Below are 25,792 nucleotides of genomic sequence, written 5' to 3' on the forward strand. Positions count from 1 at the left end.
CTTTTTTTTTTTTTTACTCTTTATTTTATATTGGAGTAGAGTTGATTAACAATGTTGTGTTAGTTTCAGGTGTACAGCAAAGTGATTCAGTTACACATATGCATGTATCTATTCTTTTTCAAATTCTTTTCCCAATTAGGTTGTTACAGAATATTGAGCCGAGTTCTCTGTGCTATACAGTAGGTCCTCGTTGGTTATCTGTTGTACATATAACAGTATGTACATGTCAATTCCAAACTCCCTAACTATCCCTTCCCCCCATCCTTCCCGTATCCATAAGTTCATTCTCTAAGTCTGTGAATCAGTTTCAGTTTTGTAAATAAGTTCATATGTATCATTTTTTTTTTTTTTAGATTCCACATATAAGTGATATCATACAATATTTTTCTTTCTCTGTCTGACGTACTTCACCCAGTAGGACAATCTCTGGGTCCATCCATGTTGCTGCAAATGGCATTATTTCATTCTTTTTAACAGCTGAGCAATATTCCATTGTATATAGGGTGTTTGGACATTATCTTCTTTTTTTTAAGGAGAATTCCTTTTAACTCTAATACCTAAGTATGAAATGTGGCTTTGGATTCGTAATAATTGTACACTTACATTATTTTTTAGTTTAGAAGGATTTTTCCAGGAAGAAACTGTCAACATTATTTTAGTATTCTAGTTGGGCAGACTTTGAAGGGTCTTTTTGTGTGTGTGTGTGTGTCAGGTAAACTGTGGATGACACGTCTGTGTATCCTCATTTTAAAATGTTATTTATTTTATGACATGTACCTTTTACTGACTGATTCTTCCTTGTTATTTCGCATCAATTTCTGATAGTCATGGCTCTGTGAAATGTTCGCAATAGCTAATATTTAGGCAGATTTAATCCTCTTTCAAACCGAATGAAGAACATACCTGTTATCCTTATTTTACAGATGAGGAAAGTTGAGGAATTTACCCAAGGTCACACAGCTAGTAATGGTAGAACCAAGCCTCAAACCCATGTCATGAAAGCCCCATTCATGACACAGGGATATCCCTGTAGTGCTGGGCCTATGGCTGGAAGGTGTTCGTTGCATTGATTCTAACAGCGCACACGTGAAGAAAGTCTGCTTCAAATGACTCCAAAAGGAAGTGGACTTGGTTAAGTGAAGTTGGAATGCACGCTCTACCTACATAATCCTGTAAATCATCCTTTTCTCTTTTACAATGGAACTTTTTGAGTACAAGGCAGGAATTCATATTCAAGTTGGTTTTACTTTTCCATATTGAGGTTTAAAAGGTTAAAATAGTGCAACAGTTCCTTCTGTAGTTTGTCCTATGCTATATTTTTAGTCTTCTGCTAATTTCTTGTGATCACATATTTGGGACTCGTTGGAAATTAAAGTTCTTTAAAGCTATAGGTTTTGAATGCATAAACGCTTTATTTTTTTCAAAGATAATATATAAATTATGTGGGGAGAAAGGAAATGAAAGGAAAAAAGGATAGCCGTTTGTGTGAGGACATTCTTTTATGTATATGGCTTAAACAAATCTTGGGGGTAAACTTAAAAAATGGATTGTTGTGTAGCACTTTAAACATTTTGAGATAGATTTTTTTTTCAATTGTTTTCAGGGATTGACTACTTAATATGAATTAAAGATTGTGTTAGAAAAATTGAATTTTGTAATGAATTTCTTCTGTGATATTGCGTTCAGAAAGCAAGTGGTTAGAAGAGATCTTAGCTGTATTTGAAGGTAGTTTTCTTTTAACATAGTTAAATTATGTTTTCAGATCATACAGAATTTGTAGTTCCCTGGTAGTTTTTCTTCCTGTGAAAGTGTTCTTTGATTGAAAGAAATAATTTAGGTGTGATGGCAGTTGTGGTAGTTCGTTAATCATAGCCCTGCATAATAGCTTATCTCGTACATATTAAATTTGATCCCTGGTGTGTGGTTAGGTTTGATGAATAAATCAGGATGGTGATCCGTTTCAGGAATCTAATCGTTGCTTAATAGAGGCAGTTAAGACTTGTTTTTTGAGAGCTATGGTAATTCAGATTATCTCCCAGATACGTTCTAAACTTTCCTCATCTTTTTAGAGCACGTGTTATAAAATTCTGGAGAGAAAAACCCTCAGAACTCAGCATGCAAACAACTGTAAGCCTTTCATTCTGCTCATTTTTATGCTGTCTCAACAAATTTTTAAGTGTTTATGAAAAATCTGGGTCTCTTTATGCATATTGCAAAAAATTCCTCTATGATAACTATCATAATTGTTATTAGAAAATAATTTTCAGCCTCCAGGGAGGCGTACTCCTAAGTCTTTGCCCTTAAAGTTCGGGCTGGTTGTATACAGGAGTGAACCTGGACCAGCGCCTGCGTACGTCCCGTCCACATCTGTACACTGTACTCCCAGCCATGGGCACAGCGCCTAAGGGTTTTGCTGGCACCCTCTCATTTAATCTTCACAGAACTCCTGTGAGTTGAGTACGTATTAGTTTTCTCACCATGTTTTCAAATGGAACTCTTTCTCAGCTTAAGTAACTTGTCCACAGTTAAAATCACGTGCAGGGCAGAGCTGTGGCTTGCACTCACTCTGGCACCAGGGCCGTCTCTCACCCACTGTGCCAGCCTGCAAGGCACATTCAAGTGCACATTCCTGCAGACGCTTCTGGTAGCCTTGTAATATTTTTGTCTCATCACGTGACTCAGGGAGAGGAGAAATTGTTGACATGTCAGCGTGTAGGCAGCGGGCTGGAACGCTAATCTTTTTTGTTCCCTGCTGCCCTCTTACTCCCTGAGACCCCCGCAAACAGGAAGCATTTCTGGTGATTTGTGCGCCACTCGCTGAGCTGTGTAAAGTAGTTAAGTTCTTTTTAATTTAAAACATTTTGTACCATATTATTTCAGAAAAGATGGTTAATTACTAGAAGATGTGAGTGCTTGAAGTAAGTGGTTCAGTAATTTTTTATTTACAGCAAAACTGTTTCTTCTACTCAAATACTTTTGTGTGTTATCACGGTACCTATTTTACAGATTTATAAAACTGTAGTGGAATTTCTCCCTCCCCCAAAACCCCAGTAACACCCTGTTAGTCCCTCATTTAATGAGAGTTAATCATGGAGATGTTATTTTATTGTGAAGTGTAAATACTGAATATTGAATAAGCGCTTTATCTTGATGTTTCTTTTTGCTTGTGGATGCTTACTTTATTTTTTGGGGGTAAAATTGGTTGTTTATATTGATAGAATAATGCAAATAAAGAAAGATTGTAGAAGTTCAATAAAAACGTGAAAGAGCATTCAAAATATAGGTCGTTATTTTTTTTCTAGAATTCACTTTTTTATCTTAAAACTTTTTTTTTTAAACAAATGGTGATTAACATACACATTGTATGTTAATTGAAATTGTGGTAATTAACATGCACATTGTATGTTAATTGAAATGGTGGTGATTAACATGCACATTGTGAAAAGATTCCCCCCAATAAGGTAATTATCATGTCCGTCATCTCACATCTGTATCTTTTTTGTTGTTTTTGAGACTATGTAAGTTCTACTCTTAACACATTTCAGTTACACCATACAATCGCCCCTCTATATCTGTGGGTTCTGCAGATAAGGGTAGAAAATATTCAGAAGAAGGATAGCAGAAAGTTCTAAACAGCAACACTTGAGTTTGCCTAGTGGTGGCAACTATTTACATAGCATTTATTTCGTATTAGGTATTAGAGTAATCTAGAGATGGCTTAGTCTTAGGTTATATGCAAATACAGTTGACCCTTGAAGGATGAGGGCTTTAGGGGTGCCCACCCTCCATCGGTGCCCCCCGCACCTGTGGCTCCGCAAACTCGGGCTCCACCAGCCTCAGAGCCTGTGGTCCTGTAGTACGGACTTAGTGAACCAAATCCAAGTGTAAGTGCACCTGTGCAGCTAAAGCGCATGTTGTTCAAGGGTCAGCTGGGCTGCACCATTTCATACAAGGGGCTTGAGCATCTCTGGATTCGGTACCTGCGGGGGTCCTGGAGCCACTGCCACGCCCTGCCAACCCCCCACTGAGCATGACTGTGCAGTGTTTTCAGCCACAGTCACCGTGGTATGACCGTGTTATGGTTGTCAGCCATTATCAACCGTGTTGGATCCTCAGACCTTATCCATCTTACAACTGCAAGTTTGGACCCTTACCATCCTCTCCCTATTTCTCCCACCCCGTAGCCCCCAGCAGCCACTTGTCCACTCTCTGTTTCTACATGTCAGTGACAGTGTGCCATGCAGTATTTACCTTTCTCTGTCTGGCTCGTTTCAGCTAGCACGATGCCCTCCAGGTTCATCCATCCTGTTGCACATGACAGGATTTCCTTCTTTTTAAAGGCTGAATAATATTCCATTACACACAGATAAATAAAATCTCACATTACATATATGTATATATGTATGTGTATGTGCATATGTGAGAGAGATATAGATGTATATATATAAAGTGTGATTATATATACACACCTATATATATCTATTTCACATTTTCTTGATCTGTTCATTCATCCACAGACACTTAGATTGTTTCCATACCTTGGCTATTGTGAATAATGCTGCATTAAGTCCATATTTTTTACATTATATGTTGCAGAAAGCAGTTTGGTCTTACATGCAAAAGTGAAATATCTGATTAAAAAATGACGTTCATTCTTCTTAAAATCCATGCGTTGAATCAATCCAGGGGGACTGTCAAAGGCAATCCAAGGAAATTTGGTATTAAAATTAATTTATTTAAATTATTTAGTGGGCATGAAAATGAGAATTACCTTCTTCAGTGCACTGGAAGAAACATTCTGTTCAGTGACTCAACACATTTTAATTGAGGGCGTATTATATGCTAAATGCTGTATAGTTTAAAAAGATGTAGAGATGGATGTGCTGAACGGTCAAAGAGGATCTGGAAAGAGTGGACATAGAACCGTGGAGGCCATTGCAGGCGTCCGGGTGAGTGTGAAGCAGCAGTAGGACACGTAAGGTGACCAAAGCTTGAATCTTAGGCCCTGGAGGCGGCCACTTGCTTTGAGTATAATTAATATTACTTTGCTTTGTGTCAAGATATGTAGTAGTTGAAAAGTGACAAACTTCTTTTAAAAGTGATCTGTTGTGATTGGACTTGTATTTCTAAATACCCAATGCTACAAGCATGCACTTAATTTTAGCTTTCTGGAAGGTTATATCATAGTTTGAAACGACACTAGGACTAATGGTAACTTTTCATTAAAGTACGTACTCCTTCAGTTTTAAGTTTGCTGGTTAGGTAACCATACCATGTGTCACTCCCAGTAATTTTCTTTCTTTCTGTTTTTTTCTTTCTTAAAGGGGAAAGAAAGGGAGAGGGAGGGGGGAGAGAATATGAATGAATCTGGGAATATGATAATGAATTTGAATGAGAGGCATGAGTATGGGAATATCTGTTTGGGATTTGAAAATTCTGCTGTAGCAGATACGTAATCATCTCGCTTATTGTGGAGTTTGACTTTGTGTGTGTGTGTGTGTGAGGTGGGGTTAGCAGTTTGCAAACTGTCTTTGATTTCTTTTCCTTTGGTAATTGTTAGATATAAAGTATCTGCATGTGGGATTGTTACAGAAATTAGAGATGATAGATGTAGACCGTACAGTACAATGCCTGGCATATCACAGGTAGTTGTTATTGTTCATAAGTAATAAGTTACCCTTCATGTAACATGGTGGTACAGTCAAATGATTTAAATAATGCCTTGAAACAATAGGTTTGAAACCAGTATTCTTGGTAATTTATATTACTAAGCTGTCGAGACATGGCATCTCTACAAAAATAATAGAGCCCAGTATCCAAACAGTAAATTGAATGCTAGATCATAAAAATACAGATGTCCATTGTGTTTTGTGACCTAGTCTGGTTTGCTATTTTTGTATTAGTCTTAAGGAAAACCAGGCTCCAAAGCTCTGAAATATTGCAAACACACAGAATGGTACAAAAAACAAGTGTACCTTGCTGAAAATCTTTAATATTATGTACTCCTGCTGAAAATCTTTAATACTAGAATATATTCTGCAAACTTAAAAAAAAATCTAACACAAAGAACCTTCTATGTTCCTTGAAGGAATTTGTTTCCCTTTGGGGGGAGGGGAGAAGGTCTGTGGGATAAGTTTATTTAATATGACATCAGTTGAATAAAGCCAGCTGTGAGTAATTATATCTGATATTTGATTTCCAGCTATTTTGTTGAACTGTTATTGGCTCTCAAGGTATTTGGATATTAATTAAATGATGACTTATTGTGAAGGAGTCTTGTTTAAAGTAACGTTGCCTCAAATAGAACATTTAAAGTGGGCCACCTGGTGCAAAGTTTTAATTCTTTCCGCCGTAGCTGTTATTTTAAAGTCAGTATATTTTTAACTCAGAGGAAAACGTACAGCTCAGATCTGTTTCAGCAGTGATTTTCTCTATATTATATATGTATACATGAGTAGAATTAAATGTATCCGCTCTCTGTCTAAAGATTTTCAAACTCAGGTTATCATCAGTGAAGAACTCATGTCAGGTTGAGTATAGAAGCAGGTATTTTGCTTTTGTTTTTTTAGCATGTTGGCCATTGTACCGTCAAACTGCGTAAGCAGTTGATATTGTGGGAGATTTGAAAAGAAAAAAAAAATCATAGGGGATAAGAGAAAGCAGTCACAAACAAAAGAATGGAAGAAAGCGAGGTAAGAAATTGGGAGTAGGAGCTGGACAGTTGTGGGTTGGTCCTCCAGGGATGTCGGGAAAAGAGCAGAGGCCTAAACTGGAGGCCTTAGCAGCTCTGGCAGGAGGCCCGTGGAGGTGGGTGTGTGCACAGGTCCAGGGTGCCCCCCGGAGGAGAGGCGCGTGCGTTGTGCAGGTAGCCGTGACCAGACGCGCCTTTGCCTCTCCTTCTGCGTCGGGACCTCGGTGCGTCGCGCTGTGAAGTGATCTGAGCCTCAGGACCAGCCTCAACACAGCTGCCGCTGGCCACGGGGCCTTCTGCTGCTCGGCTTCCAGAATCCAGCACTTCTACGCATTTCCTAGGGTCGATGGCGGGTAGAAGGAGGTACGAGATAGGGTCCCTCCCTGGGAGCATAGGGGCTTACCCGGTATTGCTCCTATTGCCCTGTTCCTGCAGGTATTTCATGTGTATGTTGAAAAATACCAACGGTAGAAGCGTGCAGCAGAGTGGCCTGAAAAGGCCTCCCGGAGGGTGTGAGTGGAGGTGCCCATCAGGATGGGCGGGCAGGAGGCTGGGAGACAGAGCAGCCTCCAGTGGAGGCTGGGGCAGAGGAAGTGGGAGGAGACTGGGGTGGGACCTCGGGTGCACCGAACCTGCTTGTGTGACAAGATGCAGATCGGCGATTCAGGAAAGTGCTCCCCTGGTGGAGGTGACAGCCTGTAAAGCTGTCCAGGGCCCCTTATTTTGTTTGTGTTATGCGTGATAAAAGGGAAGAAAGCCCTGAAACTGCCCATGCCACTGGAAATAGAATGGAACAGAGAGTGACAGGAAGCCTCACGGGACTGAAAAAACTAATTGAATGTGTGAAAAAAGAGCAAAGAGCTGCTACAAGGAGCGACCACAAGTTGGGAGATAGCTTCTCGGGTTTTCACTGGAAGAGCTGGGCCCCTTGAACCTGTGGCAGGAGGGGAGAGATCAGAAGATGCAGCTAGTCTTTGGGGGTGAATATGATGTGGTTTCAGCTCCCACTTGAAGTGATGCTGCAGCAGCTTCGTAAGGTAACCGATCGGGGGCGGGGGGGGGGGCGGGGGGTTTGTAAGAACAGTCAGGGCCCAGGCGTTACTTGTAAAGGTGGGCTGAGAGCAGACACGGTTTCTAGGTGAAAGGAGCCTTATACAGAAGAGTGAGAATCGAGGACCAGCCCAGGACTGGCGCTGGGGAGACCGGTGCAGCCTGCAGAGCCCCTTGGGGGGCCCGGGATACCCGGGGGAGGGCTGGGCAGTGCCGCCCCGCCCCTGACGTCTCTTGCTCTCCGCCCTTTGCCGTCTTTCCCTCTGACTGCTCGTCACTGCCTAACACTTTCGATACTTTGCTTAGTCAGTCTCTTTGCTCCCACTGGACCCGCGTGTCCACAGGTCAGGGGGTTCCGTCTGGTTTGTACACTGGTGAATCCCTAACATCCAGAACAGTGCTAGGCACGGGGGGGCACAGGCAATGCTAATTTGCTTGAAAGAGGTCCTTGGTGATCTCTGAGAAAGGGATTTCAGCAAACTGAAGGGCAAAGATCAGATTCTGAAAGGTTGTGCAATAACTGGATAGTTGAGAAAAGGGGTAAGAGGGATGAACCTCTCACTCCAGAACCTTGGCAGGGAAACAGAGCTGCTGCTCCGCGGACTTCGGAAGGTCAGGTGAGGGAGGGTCAGTGGGAAGCCTCTGCGTTTCTAAGGAGAGAGTTGGAGGGGATGGGGAGAGCCCAGTGTCGGGAGCTGCAAAATCCGGGGGTGTGGTTGTTGCTTGTGTGATTCCGTACGTACGCTTGATCGGCTCACTCACTGCAGAAAAGACGCAAAGGGTGGTGGAGGAGAAAAGGTATTCACTCCGTGTTTTTTTTTTTTTTTTTTTTTCCCCCCTTGTTCTTTTAAAATGTGTAAACATTTCGTTTTCGCTCTGGGTGCTAATAGTATCGGCAGGATGGACATGAGTGTTTGGGGGCGTGAGGAGGTGCTGCAGGGCTGCCGCACTGTCTTCTGCATTTCAGGGTTTGGCACTGAGTGATCCACTCGCAGGGTAATCGGCCCCCTTGGGCAAGACCCGTATGCGTGGTTGGTGGGATCCCCCCGGCATTGTGAAGTAAGGGGTTCCAGAGGTTGCATGTGCGTCCCTTCAGTGACGTCTAATGATTACCTTCCCGAATAAAACAATGCCTTGGGTCCAGAAGGGTAAGAAATGTAACAGGAAGTCTTTACCTGCCATATAGTTCAGGGTTAAGGAGGGGTAAATGATACACAGGAACAAGCAGTCTAATGTAGTAGATTTAGTTCCATAATTACCTAATGTTTGATTTTGAGTGACTGACGTTTTCCACTCAAAATGAGGATTAGCTGTAATGAAGTGACATTTTTAAAAAGGCAGGGATTAATATATCTAAATAATATCCTTAACATTTGTCACATTTCCAAGTGACGCAGTTTTTATGAAAACCCAGCGCTGTGGCTCAGAACATTTTTAGACCCTATCATGGTGGTGTTATTAGAGTTGCTTAGTGAACCCCACAGGGAAGTTACCTCTTTACTTCATGTAATTGTATTTTATTTTTGATCCCGCTGGAGCTTACATGACCAACTCTTTCCCTAGGCTTAGTTCTGGGTGAATGTTGGATGTTCTCAAAAGCCAGAGCTCCCAGAAATAACTGCTAGTGATAATATGCAAAAAGAATGTGTTTTCAGATATTCTGGTTTTAAAAAATTTTATTGAAGTATAGTTGATTTACAGTGTGTTAACTTCTGCTGTCCAGCAAAGTGATTCCGTTATACATATATATATATATATATATATATATACATTCTTTTTCAAATTGTTTTCCATGATGGTTTATCACATGATATTGAATATAGTTCCCTGTGCTCTACAGTAGGACCTTGTTGTTTATCCATCCTGTATATAATAGTTTGCATCTGCTAATCCCAAACTCCCAATCCATCCCTCCCCTTGGCAACCACAAGTCTGTTCTCTGTGTCTGTGAGTCTGTTTCTGTTTTGTAGATAGGTTCATTTGTGTCATAGTTTAGATTCCACATGTAAGTGATATCACATGGTATTTGTCTTTGTCTGACTTACTTCACTTAGTGTGATAATCTCTAGGTTCATCCATGTTGCTGCAAATGGCATTATTCTGCTCTTTTTTGTGGCTGATTAATATTCCATTGTATATATATATATATATATATATATATATGGCACATCTTCTTTATCCATTCTTCTGTCGGAGGACATTTAGGTTGTTTCCATGTTTCGGCTATTGTGAATACTGTTGCTGTTCACATTGGGGTGCGTGTATCTTTTTGAACTGTAGTTTTGTCAGGGTAAATGCTCAGGAGTGGGATTGCTGGATCATATGGCTACTCTAGTCTTAGTTTTCTGAGGACCCTCCACACTGTTCTCCATAGTGGCTGTATCAATTTACATTCCCAACAGCAGTGCAGGAGGGTTCCCTTTTCTCCACAGCCTCTCCAGCATTTGTTGTTTGTAGACTTTTTGATGATGGCCATTCTGACTGGTGTGAGGTGGTACCTCACTGTAGTTCTGATTTGCATTTGTCTCATGATTAGTGATGTTGAGCATCTGTTCATGTGCCTGTTGGCCACGCAGATGTTCTTCGAGCACGTGTAGCCTCTGCGGACGGTCAGCTGCTGGGAGTGACTGAGGATGGTGGTGCACGGCCTGTGACCAGAGCGGGAGTGGTTGTGCCCCTGCCTCCCCGTCTCCCCTGCCTGGCTCTGTCCCAGTTCGTCCTGTCGTTGGCGCTTGGCTCTGACAGTAGACTGGGTGCAGGGCAGTGGGGGTCTCAGGTCCCCCGAGTTTGGCCTAGCCGGTGGTTCTGTCAAGTGGGGTTTCATCCCCAGAGGCATGCAAATTTATTTGACTTTTTGTCAGAGGGCATTGCTGTATAATTTATTATTGAGCTGTAATAAATTTAAATACCTCAGTAAAGATATAATTCGGGAATGACACTGCTTTTTCTAGTGGTCAGAGGACTTGAAGCTGAATACAGGGTCTAATCACATTTTCCTGTGCATGGTAGGTACTCAGTGGCAAGTTGTGAGGGTGAGGTTATAGATATTTGTGATTTCTGGTGTCATTAGTTCACTGCGTTTGTGTGAGGGTCCCGGGCCCCCAGGAGAATGTGTGTGATGTGATTTAGATAAACTGTCTGATGAACAGCTGGCAGTGGTGATGGAGCGGTGGAGAGCATTTGTTGAGTGTGGGAGTTAGAAAACTTGTTTTCTGATGCCTGTGACTTACAACTGAATTTCTCTCTCGCATTGTAGTCATCTGTGAGGGACTTTATGGGCCCTCACAGATGGAGTGTCTTTCTTCTTTTTCCTTCTTGTTCCTAATTCTTTGTTGATTATCTTTAAAAAAAAATTTTTTTTTTTGGAGTATAGTTGATTTACCATGTTGTATTATTACCTTCAGGTATACAGCAAAGTGAATCAGTTATACAGATACATGTATCTATTCTTTTTCATATTCTTTTCCGTTATGGTTTATCATAGAACATTGATATACCACAGTATATAGATACTGGTTTATCGCAGTAGAGTTCCCTGTGCTGTACACTAGGTCCTGATTAGTTATCTGTTGTACGTAGAGTAGTGTGTCTTTGAGGACCAGGATTTGGTTGAACCGTCTCTAGGACGGCACCCGGCGCGGGGCTGTGTGCGCAGCGAGTCTTCCGGGCCTGGGCTTTCCCTGTGAGCCAGGGGAAGGGTAACGTCTAAACAAACAGATTTTGGGATCTTCTCTCCCCACATTCTCTGTTGAAATTTGGGACTCAATAGAAGTTATCATTGGTATTAGGAAAAATATGAGCTGTGTTTAGGATTCTTTATTTTCGAGTCCAGCTGTTCGCTGCTACGTGCAGCATTGTGTTTTACTGTAAAACCAGAAATCACCCAAGAAGACACAAAGGAAGAACTACAGGTGCTATTCCGAGTATGTCGCCCGGACGTCTCTGCAGCGTGGCCGGAGAATTCCTGATGCCTCCTTCGCCCTGTGGCACCCGACCGCCTTAGATTTCCATCGTTGTTGTTAAAAGCGGAGTGATAAAAACGTTAGCTGGTGCTCAGAAGGTGCCGGCTCTTGGCCAAGGCTCTGTCCTCGGCACTTTGCGAATCTTCCTTTAGATACCATCATCCTCTCCAGTCTGCAGGTGAGCAAACAGGCACAGAGGGGCTGAGTGGCTGCCGGGATCGCAGAGCCAGGACCGGGGCGCACAGGGTCCGGGGAGAGGTGCCCGCAGGGTGCGCCCCCATCGCCTGCCCTGCCCAGAGCATCTTGCCACGTTTTCTGCAAAGTTTCCATTCTATTCCAAGGCCCGGCATTCCACCAGAAGATTATAATGTTTAGAGATTTCTTTAATAAAAATTATTGAAAAAAAATCTCTTTTTGGGGGGAGGGTCAAAATACCTAGTGTGCTTTTCTCCGGAAAGTTTTGAGAATGAGAGCTGGAAGTAAGAGGTGAATAATTCGGGGAATTTGCGGTCACCCCTCATCCCCATGTTAGCGGCAGGCTCACCTAAGTGGGTGCCCTGAAGTGCCAGGCATTCTGAGTTCTGGATGTAGTTTAGGAAACGTGGGGCTGGGGGCCGCCTTCCCACCTTCCTTCTCATTTCCCGTCCGGCTGTGATGGCTCCTGCACCGTGACCGACTTCACCGAGGGCTCTTTGTCTCCTCCTGATTTCTGGAGGGTCTTGGTAATGATGCTCGAGGTCTCCAGAGGGGTGTGTGTGTGTGTGTGTGAGAGAGAGAGAGAGAGCATTGCTGTCTTGATGGCCAAAGGGCTCTTGATTTATGATATTTATTTATGAATGTGATGGAGTCCAGTGTATAGGTCAAATATACACATCCACAAATTTAAGCTGTCAGGTGTGCGTGGTACATCCTGTATAGTCGGGGGCAGCAGGACAGCTGTAAAGTAATGATGTTAGATGTTAGCTTCCAAGGAGAGTTTGAAACATGACTGAAAGGTAGGATGCTTCAGAAACTACGACCTGCTGTACTTTCTAGTGGAGCACTTGATTAGAATTATTTATATATGGACAGATCTGAAAGAGATCAATTTTGGACAGTATCTAAAATGTCTTCAGCGTTTAGTTCATTTCTGACGAACATAGTTGGAAGGCTTTAATTGCTTAGGTAGAATATTCTCATGTGCTTCTCCTGTCCGCTTGAGAAATAAAAAAAGTTTGAGAATCAGTAATACTCTTGGCGGTTGACTCCTCGGTAAAACATTCAAGATGGGAAAAACATATGTCAGATTATTTTTGTCTTTTGTCCTAGAAAAATAGCAGCAATGACGTTTTCTATATTTAAAACTTGCTTTCATACGGGAGTGCTTCCTCTCTGCCAAGAGGCTGTGGAGAGCTCGTGTCCTCAGTGACCCGCTGTGCTTTGCTTTTGTTCCGCCAGGGCTGTGCGAACCCGCTCCTGTAGGGACGCTCAGGCTGGCACAGTGAATGGTTCCCATGCACACCTTTCGAGGAGCCTTTGCAGTTAGGTGGTCTTTGGAACTGGGGGCGTCCTGAAGGTAGTTCTGCAGCCCTGGGCCCTTGTTGCCCAGGTTTTCGGTGGGCTCTGCCCCCTTCCACCCACCCGCACCAGCTCGGTTCCTGCAGGGCTTAACCCGAGCCAGACCATCCCTGGGGAACGAGTGCCACACTGGGGCCAAGGTTGTAACTGTGTCCTTAGAGGGGAACTGGGTGGAGGGGGCATGTTTGGCTCCTTTTTTTTTTTTAATTGAAAGGGAAGGTGGTCCAGGAATCATTTTATCCTAGTCGGGGTGTGTGTGTGTGTGTGTGCGCGCGCGTGTGTGTGTGTGTGTGTGTGCGTATGTATACAGCTGATTGACCTTTCTGGCTGTACTTAATCAAATGTTTAAGTGTGAACTTAAAATGTGCTCAAAAACCAGGCTGGCATTCGGTTCACGGCAAATCATTCTCTAGTGCGTGAATCTGTGTCTGTGCAATTAAAATTTGACTACGCATTTTGCAGTCTGAGGGATTAAAATAAAGTAGATACTTCACCATGAAGCTCTGTTGAGATGTTTGTTCCCGCTGCCAGAGAGATGTGAATTCGGGGGACGTGTCAGCTTGGTCGTGTGCATTGTTCTGAAGTGGAAATACACATGCTGACCCTTGAGCACAGGAATCGTGGGCTGATTTAGACACCTGATATTTTTCTTAGCTGTCCGCAAGATGAGTTTTTAGTTACAATGAAATTGTTGATTTTTTTCTAATGAGAAAATTTTAACCTTCACAGACCAAACCTACTTGCTCTTTTCCCCTCGGACACGGCGGTGAACGCAGGGGCGTAACGTGTGTCTCAGTTGCTAAACACGACGCTGCCCGTTGAGGGGCATAAGGACTGCCGCAGGACGGCTGCTGTTGCTGAATCACTAACTCTCACATTTTCTTCAGTAAGAGGTAGACTTTGAGGATGGGGATAACGTGCGATGCGCCCTCCGCTCCCCAGAATTCAGGAGGTTCTCCTCTGCCTCCTTCAGCTCTTCTCCCCTGCACTGAGTCTCCTGGGCTCCCTGCCGCCAGCTAGAGACAGAGGAGGCGTGGCCGGGTGGGCTCTGCTTAACCCCCGAGGTCCGTTTTGTAATTTTCATGGCTAACTCAAGAGGTACTTACCTTACAATTATCCCTGTCTCAAGTTTAGGAACTGTTCAGAAACTCTCTTATATATAAGAACATCTGAGGACATTTTGGACACACAGAACAGCCTGAACCTGTATGTTTTACTTCTGGAATTCCTCATCCACGCGTCTTGTAAAGATGCAGCACTCAAGAGCCTGGGGCTGAAGGAGTGTATCCAGGCTGAGTCTAGATGACCAGTCATATAATCACAAGGTTTTCCTGCGGTTTTTTTTTTTTTTTTTTTTTTTTAACATTTTTATTTTCCTGCGTTTTGATATGTGCATTTGAATGAAATCAAAGCTCTGGGGGATTGTCTTCCTTTTGGGTATAAATTAGTAAGCTCAGAAACAGCCTTCATATGATTTAGGGTTGAAATTGCTGTTTAAGAACAAACTTAAGAGTTCTACTGAATCACTTTGCTGTACAGCAGAAACTAACACAACATTGTAAATCAACTATACGCCAATAAAAACTTAAGAAAAAAACTTTATTTTTAGGACAGTTTTAGATTTACAGAAAAACTGAGAGGATAGTACAGAGAGTTCTCGTATGTCCTCCACACAGTTTTTCCTATTATTCATATTTTACAAGGATGGTACACTTGTCACAATTCATAAACTGATACTGACACGCCAAAAAAAAAAAAAAAAAGAGTTTTACGGAAAATCATGCACTCCACCATGGATTTTTCCTTACATTTCCCTGAAGTATGTGATGATGTAACTTCCTGGGGTATGAGGCAAGAGGGCCCAAGACACCTCAGCGGTGTAGTGATTGGACATTTTTTAAATGCTCTGGTTCTTTACCAGGGTGTGTGGGGTTGAGGGCGGTGCCCGGGTTAAGATAAGATTTCTCCCTGCTCGGGATGGTAGAAATGAAGTGACTTTAATGGGAGTGTTAATGGGCCTGTTTCCTGCTCCCCCGTCCCCTTTCATTAGGAGCAGAGGAGAAAGGACGGTCGTGGTCTCTGAGCCACCGTCAGGGATGTTGTAAAGATCCAGTCTCCTACTTACGTGTGCATGCACAGTGGGCGCGCCTTGTGAGACCCAGGCCTAGAGGGACCGCCGGTCCGCTCTGCCGCCCGGTGGCCATGTGCACGCTTGCCCCAGTCTGTCTGGGTACCGGGGCTGAGAACACCTCTCCCTGCCTTCCCTTCTTCCCGTTACTCCCAGGGCTAGCGTTCGCCCTAGGGTCTTACACACCACCAGCCCTTCTCTTTCCTGGCAACGCAGCCGGTTGCTAGATGCCGAGAGGAGAAAGAGGTGTAAAAGAAAGCAGTGACTTTGGGGTGTCTGTTCTCTGACCGAGGAGATAACAGGTGCCCCCCGGAAGGCAAAACGGCTGCACAGAGCACACGTGGGGTGCCCGTGCGGGTGTGCAGCCCGGGAGGCTGTGACGGCTCGGGGGGGGGGCCCTGGGGGCAGGGGGCTTGAGGGGCTTTGTGTTGGGCTGCACCCCGCGCTGTCGGCCGCGTGCGTGGAAGGGGTGCGAGGGTCGGTGGCGGGAGGCTCTCCTGGGAAGGCAGCCTGGGGGAGCCCCGGAGGCAGACGGCGACAGGCTTCAGAAGTGCGAGCAGGTCTCGCGCTCTGCGGGCGGCTGGCCCCCTCCTGCGGTCCCACCGGATGTAAAAGCTGGCTTGAGACGGCAGGCCGTCCAGGGGCCCTTTACATGTTTCATGAATAATTCATTTGACTTTTTTTTTTTTTTTCGGATAGAGATACATATGAAAAGAATGCAGTGATTTATACAAAATCTGATGTATATAAATTTCGGGGATACTTAAAATTTTGTAATTCTTGGCGTGACTGTGTGCCTGTCTGCAGATCTCACAGGTAAGGAAATCAGCTACCCCGCTTTTCAAGGGTCTGTATGTGCCGTGCGTCGTTATGAAACTCTGTGTCATTTTGGTGACACAGCCCAGCCAAGTAGGTGGAGTCGTGCTGGTGTGCAGACGGTCTCGGTAGCACGTGCAGGACCTCGCATCTTGGCAGCAGTGGGGAGGCGGGCCTGGGCTCTGCTCCACTGGACACCAGCGCTCGTGTTCTTTCCGCTGTCTTTCCGAGGATGGCTTTTACATGTTTCAGCGTAAAGAAACGCGGCCTCTCCCAGGTAAAACTTTTCAGCCTACCCCCGCGTCGGTAGACACAGCAAAGCGTGCAGACTTCTCTCCCTTCTGGGCGTCCCCCGTGCGCTGTGGCCTTGAGCGTGAGCCTTGGATAGTCTAGCTGTCAGCCTCCTTGTTAATACCGTTCAGAACGTAACTCTAATTCCAGGCTAGCGGGCTCTGGCCAGGGGGGCTGCATTACCTTCTTGTCTTGGTGAGGGAGAGCCGTTGTCTCAGTAGCGTGCTTCCTGGTCCCGGCAGCGCAGGCAGGGCGCCCAGGCCACTCACCGCGTGGGCCTCCGTAGGCCGCAGGCTCTGGCGCGGTCTTGGCCTTAGCTTCTTTGATGTGACTGAGATACAGTCTTTTTAAAGGAATCAACCGTACTTCTTTTTTGTTTTAAAAAATCGGTAACTGGAAGGTTGTACCTTTGACCACCTCGCTTCTGATTATAGTTCAAATATGTAGCTTCATAATGTGAAACAAAAGTCACTTTAGAGGGAAAGGGTATATTCTTTCTCATAGTACAGTGCAAAATATGCGTCTGTGGAGGGGAGGGGGGAGGTGGCGGATGGGTCTCCTCTTTCAGCGCTTCAAAGATCATGTTAAAATAGACGTAAGTTGTTAGCCAATCCCCATGCTGCTAAGCAAGGGAAATTAAAACCTGGTTTTCGGTGAATTAGAGGTCTGCTCTGAAGCCGATTATATCCTGAGTGAGCCTCTAAGGAGGTACTAGAGAACGTGCCCAAGATGTGGGAGCTCTCCCTGACTTCTTCCCGCTGAGCCTGGTTGTGTTTACACACTCTGAGAAAGAGGACCCTTTAGGTTGTGAACAGTCCATCTCCCAGATGACTTAGAGGATGCTTACATTGTTTACATTTGGGATTTAAAAAAAAAAAGTCTTTTTCATGGAAAACTGCATTCCAGTCGGCTGGTCAGTGTTCTTGTCTGCTGGGCCGCAGTGGTTTTATGACTTTTCTCTGCCTTCAAATAACATCTATTTTTAAAAAAGGATGTCCTTTCTAGAAAAGGCCTATTGTTCTGAAAAATGCTGCTTCCTGGTTAAAGCAATGTGTTCCTGTTTGTATCCAGGACTAGAGAACCTGGGGGGGGGAAATAGCTTATATTTTTTGAGGGCCCTTTAAAATAGTAATAGTCAAGTGGGTTTTATTTGTCCTGGGAGGTGCAGTGGGGAGGTTTGCAAGTTGTTTGCAGATCATGGTTTCTGGACAGAAATGACACAATCTGATGCTTCAGGTGATGTAGTGCTGCAGCATATATATATATTTTTTCCTGTAGTCAAGTTTGTTCAAACATAACTTCACGCTGAGTGTCTCGTTTGTGTAGAGAGGGGGAAAAAAAAAAAAAAAGAACCCAAGAGTGTAAGTCCCCGAAGGGCACACATTTCCCTGTCCCTCTTACGAGGAAGCTTGCTCTGAGATGCTGCCCGCGGGGCAGGTGTCGGGTTGGTCTGAGCAGGAGGACTCCTCAGCACCCACCCTTGTGCCTTTCTGTCTCCTTGCTGGGTGAAGGCCGTTCCTTACCAACTCCCGGGTTATTTTAACAAAGGCCAACCATGAAGGGGAGATGAGGGTTGAAACCTCCACGTGGAAAGTGGAGGACGCGTGAGGGGCGGGCTCGGAGGGGTCAGGCAGCTCCTGGCAGAGCCTCTGTCTCCGGGTCTCCTTCCTCGTGGCCCCCGGTGTATTTCATTTCTGAAATCTCCTACCACCTAGAGGTTTGTTTGGACTGTGGAAATGCAGATGCCGACCGACGGGTCCCCGGGGAAGATGCAGCAAAGCCCCACTGATCACTCACGTGTGTGTTCACATCATCTCCCTTCAGCTTCTAGACCAGGGCAGGGCGCCCAGAGTGACGGTGGGCATGATGCGAGGTCGCTGGACACCTGGGGAGAGGGTAGCAGAAAATTGATAAGAAGATTCAGAAGGCCACATTTGCCTATTTCGGAATACCGCGCAGTCCGCGTTGCCCCTAGGAAAGGAGAAGAAAGCGTGTGTCCCTTTTTGCCTTTCAGTGTCGTTCACGTCACCTGCAGTCCCTCATCGCTGGTAAACCTGCTCTTTGGCCACCAGGCTCTGTGTTGCAGGGAAGCGTGGCTGCAGGGCCGGCCTTCCTTTCGTTTGCAGTCTCCCCGGCTCATCTCTGCTCAGTTGTCTTTCATCCCTTGGAGTCACCGAGAGCAGAGATTTCCCGATGCCTTCCTTTCGTTTGCAGTCTCCCCGGCTCATCTCTGCTCAGTTGTCTTTCATCCCTTGGAGTCACCGAGAGCAGAGATTTCCCGATGCCTTTTTCCTAAGCTTTCCTACTCACCCAAACCTGTGCTGGTCCCCAGTGAAACATTACATGGACTTGTTTGTTGCCTGCCGTCTAGATGTCAGTCTCTTACTGTTCCTTCTGTTAGTTACAAAGAAGAGACCTCAGGTTGAGGTGGAATTTATTTGTAAAGTCGTCTAATTCCAGCTAGATGAACCAGCCTTCCTTGTGAAGGCTTCGTGTTAGAATAATGACGTCTGCTCCTCGAGTTTCCAAGCTCCTTGTGGCATAGACCAGGTAAAAGTTTCTTTTGAGATGACTTCTTCTAAGAGTAATAGAGAAACTCTGGGCGTAATTGTTGAGTTCATTGAAGAAGCTCATGGTCTGGCCACACATCTAAAATACACGACACAGTTGCACCAGATTCTTTGGTTCTGTATTGCTTGACTGACACATGTTTAAACTTACTCTGCCCCCAAACATCAGGATTATGTGAGGTGCAGGTGTTTTACTTATGCAGCTACACACAGACGGAAGGACAAACTGCACTTTAAATTTGGTCCTGCAGTAATGGTGTAACGCACACGCTCAGTGCATATTACAGGCCCCGAAACAGCTTCCTGACCTGTCACTTATGTCAGCGACTTATTGGTAAGAGCACGCAGTGGTCCTGCACGTTTTTATTAACGAATCGTATTGAATCTGCAGGTTTTAGTTACGCATAGTCTTAAGATGAAGAAATAATGGTAGTAGTATTGTTCATAGATAGATTCTGTGTAATCATGCAGGTTATACATTCATACTCAGAGTTGCTAAGTTTGTGCATGCAATGCTGATACTCATAATGGGCGTGACTTCGTAACTTATCCAGGAAGGTGCCCCCGTCCAACTAGGAAACCCCATAATGTTGAAGAGCGACAGATGAATAAAGTGCCGCGGCATCGAGGAACGTGCTTTTTTACTTGGCTTCTGCTTTGCTGGTTTGAAGGAGAAGACACTCCGTTATTTACAGGCCTGTTGTCTTTGAAGGGTTAGGGCTATTCTTTTCCTCCACTCTGATTCGAATCTTCCAAATTCTTGTTCCTTCAGGTTTCTTTCAGACTTCTCCCTTCTCCAGCTTTTGAAAAACGCTATTTCTTTCTACTCCTTTCCTAAATAGACATTTTTGGTCAGTGTAAATATTCTATTTGCCTGATGAAGGTTAATAAACATAAATAGTCTTGTCTGTTTGCTTAGATAGAAGTACTGTGGGCCTTGGGCAGCTTATAAGGGGCTGATCGGTATTTCAGTGAAAAAAGGGTAAGACTTTCGTGTTAGATTCAGATTATTAAGCTCTTCAGAAATGGGAGGGTGGCCTTCTGTACTATGTAACGACTGCAAGTAGCCCATATTTGTAATACCTAAAGTAGAATGTGAACCTTAGCATTATTCAGAAGGACTTTCTATTATAAATATTAAAGAAAACTCATCAATTAGGACATTTTTATTGGCTTTCCCTACCTGCAAATAGAATATTAAGACTGGGGTATGACTGCTTCTAAAGAAGGGATTTATTAGCTTTCGGAATGCACACTCTTAACTGGATGGTGGGGAAGGTTTTGTTTTAGCTTTCTTATTTGTATTGCACTTTTAGGTCTAGACTTAGATTTCAATCTATAAATAGCTTTTAAAAGACTTATGGGAAATAACAAAGCTACAGATGAATAAAATTAAAGCCCATCAGTTTATTTGAAAGTTGAACATTAGAGGGCGACACTTTAAATTTCTAGTATTAATACATTTTAAATTGGGACAATTGAGAATTATAAATGAGGTATTTTTTTCCTCTTAACACATCATAATATTGTGTTAAGGTGTGCAATAATATATTTTAGGCTGAAAACCTTCTTGGAATCCTCTTAGAAAGGTTTGGAATTCCTTACCTAGTTATTCTGTGACTCACTGTCACTTCCCTGTGCCCTTGATACATGAAATCTAAGTGCACAGATAGTTTGGATTGTTCTCAAAGGTATCCCTAAGGTTGCAGAAATTTTTTTCTTAATCAAAAGAGAAGATTAAATTTAACCAAAGTAGTGCAAGATTTGTACACTGAGAAGTAGAGAACATAGTTGAAAGAAATTAAGGAACACCTAATTCAGTGGAAAAACATCCCGTGTCACAGATTGGGAGACTTAATACCGTGATGATGGCTCTACTACCTGAACTGATCGTCAGATTCAGTGCAAAATCCTTATCAAAACCCCAGCTGGCGTTTCTGCAGAGATGTACAAGCTGATTCTAAAATTCAAATGTGCACACAAGGCACCCAGAGAAGTAGAATAAGGTTGGAACACTCACAGTTTCTGATTTCACACTTGCTCCAAAGCTGCATAAATGAGACAGTGGTCGTGGAATGAGGACGGGCATACAGACCAACGGAATAGATCTGAGTCCAGAAATGAACACTGACATTTACGGTCAATTGATTTTCAGCAAGGGCACCAGTACAATTCACTGGGGAAACAATAGTATTTTTAACAAAGGGTGATGGGACAACTGGGTATCTGCATGCAAAAGAATGAACTTGGACCCTTACCTTACTGAATCTGAAAGTAATTAAAAATGGATTGTAGACTTAAACGTAAGAGCTAAAGCTGTGGAAGAAGAAGCTCTTAGAAGCAAATATATTAACGAATTGTTGTGACCTTGGATTAGATCATGGTTTCTTAAATGTGACTCTAAAAGCATACGCAACAAAAGAAAAAATAGGTAAACTGGACTTCATCAAAATTAAAAACTTTGTGCTTCAGACGGCACCATCCAAGAAAGTGAAATGACTGGCCACGGAAAGGGAGAAAGTATTTACTGATAATGTACCTGATAAGGGTCTTCTATGCAGAATACATAAAGAATTCTTAAAATGCAATAATACACATAACCCAATTAAAAAGTGAACAGCAACTGACAAAGGATTAATCTCCAAAATATACAAGCATCTCATGCAGCTCAATATCAAAAAAACAAACAGCCCAATCCAAAAATGGGTAGAAGACCTAAACATAACGTTTCTCCAAAGAAGATATACAGATGGCCAACAGACACATGAAAAAATGCTCAACATCACTAATCATTAGAGAAATGCAAATCAAAACTACAGTGAGGTATCACCTCACACCAGTCAGAATGGCCATCATTCAAAAGTCTACAAACAATAACTGCTGGAGAGGGTGTGGAGAAAAGGGAACCCTCTTGCACTATTGGTGGGAATGTAAATTGATAACAGCCACTATGGAGAACAATATGGAGGTTCCTTAAAAAACTAAAAATAGGACTACCATATGGCCCAGCAATCCCACTACTGGGCATATACCCTGAGAAAACCATAATTCAAAAAGAGTCATGTACCAAAATGTTCATTGCAGCTCTATTTACAATAGCCAGGTCATGGAAGCAACCTAAGTGTCCATCGATGGATGAATGGATAAAGAAGATGTGGCACATATATACAATGGAATATTACTCAGCCATAAAAAGAAACGAAATTGAGTTATTTGTAGTGAGGTGGATGGATCTAGAGTGTGTCATACAGAGTGCGGTAAGTCAGAAAGAGAAAAACAAATACCCTTTGCTAACACATATATATGGACTCTTAAAAAAAAAAAGGTTCTGAAGAACCTAGGGGCAGGACAGGAATAAAGATGCAGACGTAGAGAATGGACTTGAGGACACGGGGAGGGGGAAGGGTAAGCTGGGACGAAGTGAGAGTGGCATGGACATATATACACTACCAAATGTAAAATAGATAGCTAGTGGGAAGCAGCCGCATAGCACAGGGAGATCAGCTCGGTGCTTTGTGACCACCTAGAGGGGTGGGATAGGGTGGGAGGGAGACGCAAGAGGGAAGGGATATGGGGATATATGTATACATATAGCTGATTCACTTTGTTATACAGCAGAAACTAACACAACATTGTAAAGCAATTGTACTCCAATAAAGATGTTAAAAAAAGAAAGAATAAATAACCCCTGGGGGAAAAAAAAAGTGAACAAAGAATTGAATAGGTATTTACCCAAAGATGTACGGATGGCCAATAAGCACATGAAAAATGGTCAGCACCCTTGGTCATTAGTGAAATGCAAATCAACACCTTCAAACACACCTGGGAAGGCTAAAATAAAAAGGACAGACGTTAGTGTTGACAAGGATGTATGTGGAGAAATTGGAGTCCTTAGACCTTGCCGATAGGATTATAAATGATGTAGCCACTTAGGTAAACAATTTGGCAGTTCCTTGAAAAGCTAAACACAGAGTTACCATATGAATGAGCAGTTCTACTCGCAGGTATATATATATATACCCATGAGAACTGAAGACGGGTGTGCAAACAAAAACGTATGCATGAGAATTCATGACAGCATTATTCATACCGGCCATAAAGTAGGAAGAACCCAAATGTCCGTCAGTTGATGAGTGGATAAACAAACTGTGGCATCTCTCTATAATGGAGTACTATTTGGTGATACAAAGGAAAGTATTGTTACCTGCTGCAGCCTAGGTGAACCCTGAAGCTATTAGGCCAAGAGAAGGAAGGCAGTCACAAAAGGTCGTGTATTTCCGTTGTGAGATTCCATTTACACGAAATGTCCAGAATAGGCAAATCTATAGACACAAAGCAGAGTAACAGTTGCCAGGAGCTGGGGGAAGGGAGGATGGGGAGTGAATGCTAAAGGGTGTGGGGTTGTCTTTTGGGTGGTAAAAATATTCAGGAATTATGGTGGTGATTGGCAAACACAAACCACAGAATTATTCACAAGTGATAAATCTTGAGTTCTAGCGAGTCCGGCAGCCCTGGGCCCACTCACAGTGGCTCATCTCTAGGAGGAGGGGGCAGCCCGGGTGGAGCCAAGGGCCAGGGAGGGTCGTGCCCACCACCTGGATTGGGTCATGTGCACAGTGCTGCTGTGGCCCCCTGCAAGAAAAAAGAGAAAAGAAAATGATGTGTGAATTATAGCTCAGTAGAGCTATATTATTTTAAAAGAGGGTAATTTTACAAATTTCTTGAAATACATTTGTTTTACATTTGGGCTAAGATTTGGGGGAGGAGTAAATGTAGATTTGTATTCTTGAGATTAGAAACTGCTAGATATTCACTGGAGTCTTTTTTTTTTTAAGTTTATTTGCTTTTTAAATTTTTGGCTGTGTTGGGTCTTTGTTGCTGCGCGCGGGCTTTCTCTAATTGCGTTGAGCAGGGGCTACTCTTCGTTGCGGTGTGCGGGCTTCTCATTGCGTTGGCTTCTCTTGTTTCGGAACACAGGCTCTAGGCGTGTGAGCTTCAGTAGTTGTGGCTTGTGGGCTCAGTAGTTGTGGCTTGTGGGCTCAAGAGCGCAGGCTCAGTAGTTGTGGCGCACGGGCTTACCTGCTCCGCGGCATGTGGGATCTTCCCGGACCAGGGCTCGAACCCGTGTCCCCTGCATTGGCAGGTGGATTCTTAACCACTGCGCCACCAGCGATGTCCCCTCATTGGAGTCTTAAAATACTAACTTCTGTACACCCAAAACTTGTATAATATTGTACATCAACTATACCTCAATTAAAAAAAATACTAATTACTTGCTGGCTTGTCATATAAATGAATATAAACAGGATTTTGAATTTTTACCTGTTCTAAATGTTCATGAATAACTATGAATCTTTTTTCTATGTATTGTAATATGATTTGGAAAAGCAAGGCATGTCTTTTTCTAAAAGAGAATATTTAAATTTAAATATTTCTGCATATAAGAAATGTCATTTGGTAAGAATAGAAAACAATTGAATTCATGCTCATTTTTAAGTGTAGGCATGAAATAACATGCATTAATGTTATATTGACTAAGAAAATCATTTAATGATGGAATTGGTAAATATTTATACTTTAAAGTTAAAACTTTACATTTGATATTTTGATGTAAAAGCTGGGAAATAGGTGATAACAACTTATGAGGAATTTATTTTTGTAAATTTGAGCCAATTTAGTTTATATATATATATATATATATATTTTTTTTTTTTTAGTTTATATTTTAATGGCCTTTCTGTGTATCCCAGAGGCAGTTGTGATGCATGACCTTTGTGCAGTCCAGCATTTCTCTTAATAATGTGATTTTTGATGTCTAAAAAACTTGTATTTAAAAAAAAAAAGCTATTTTAAATTTGGTCTGTAAATATAATGACTTATTTTAGAAGCCTCTTTTCCCGACAAGTCTAATAATTTCTGTCCTTTTTTTCAAACAGGATCTGGAAATAGTGTATTCCTATTTGCATGGTATGGAAGCCTTATCCAACCTGAGGGAGCATCAGCTTAGGTAAGTCATTTTAATATGAATAATAATAGGATGCTTGGGTTTTATGTGATTATTTACTATTGTTTAGAAGCAGGATTAAAGATAACTGACTTGTGAAACCTCGGCCTCCTCTGGCCTTGTAAGTTTTACGTCCATATGATAATTTCTGACATTTCTGCCGTAGTGGTCACCTCTCTGCCTTCTGTCCCTCTCCCTGCCCTCCCCACCTGAAGCAATAAACACCACTTGGTGAACACACCAAAGGAGCATTATTTGCCATCCTGGCAAATAAAAATCTCCTTCCTAGCACTCAGCTACATAAGAAACCAGAATGTGTTTAACTATTCCAAGAATGATTCAGTTCACTGTTTTAGTATGTTTTAGGTCTTTATATATAACATATTTATTGCGTTAAGTTGACTGCCCTTTTCTGGGAAATTCAGTTGATACCATAGTTGTTGTTTATATAGTCCATTCATATAAAACTCTTACCACTTCTCTTGTACAGTGATACAGCAACCTTATTTATGGTTATCTGGGCTTACATTAAAAGATCAGAAACATCTTGTATAATCCAGTGATTAACTGGAATAGAAAATAAAGGACCTTAGGAAGATGGATTACATATAAACACCAACTAGGACGTTATGGGAAAGTTTTGTTGTCTCCAGCTCCAGCTACTTTTGATACCAGCAGTTTTTAATTATGAAAGGAATACTTTTTCTATGTATTTCCCCTTTA

General features: G+C 43.0%; 1 protein-coding gene across 9 annotated transcripts in view; it reads left to right on the plus strand.

The window, feature by feature from the left end:
- Positions 1-25,792, plus strand: part of RAPGEF2 (Rap guanine nucleotide exchange factor 2) — a 248,786-nt gene that overhangs the window by 54,872 nt on the left and 168,122 nt on the right. For all 9 annotated transcript variants that reach the window (XM_059922344.1, XM_059922353.1, XM_059922347.1 and 6 more), the window contains exon 2: positions 25,002-25,072. In XM_059922344.1, coding sequence (XP_059778327.1) covers positions 25,002-25,072 — 71 coding nt within the window. The remainder of the gene's footprint in view (positions 1-25,001; positions 25,073-25,792) is intronic.

Source organism: Balaenoptera ricei, chromosome 5, assembly GCF_028023285.1.
Source record: "Balaenoptera ricei isolate mBalRic1 chromosome 5, mBalRic1.hap2, whole genome shotgun sequence".
Lineage (NCBI taxonomy): Eukaryota > Metazoa > Chordata > Mammalia > Artiodactyla > Balaenopteridae > Balaenoptera > Balaenoptera ricei.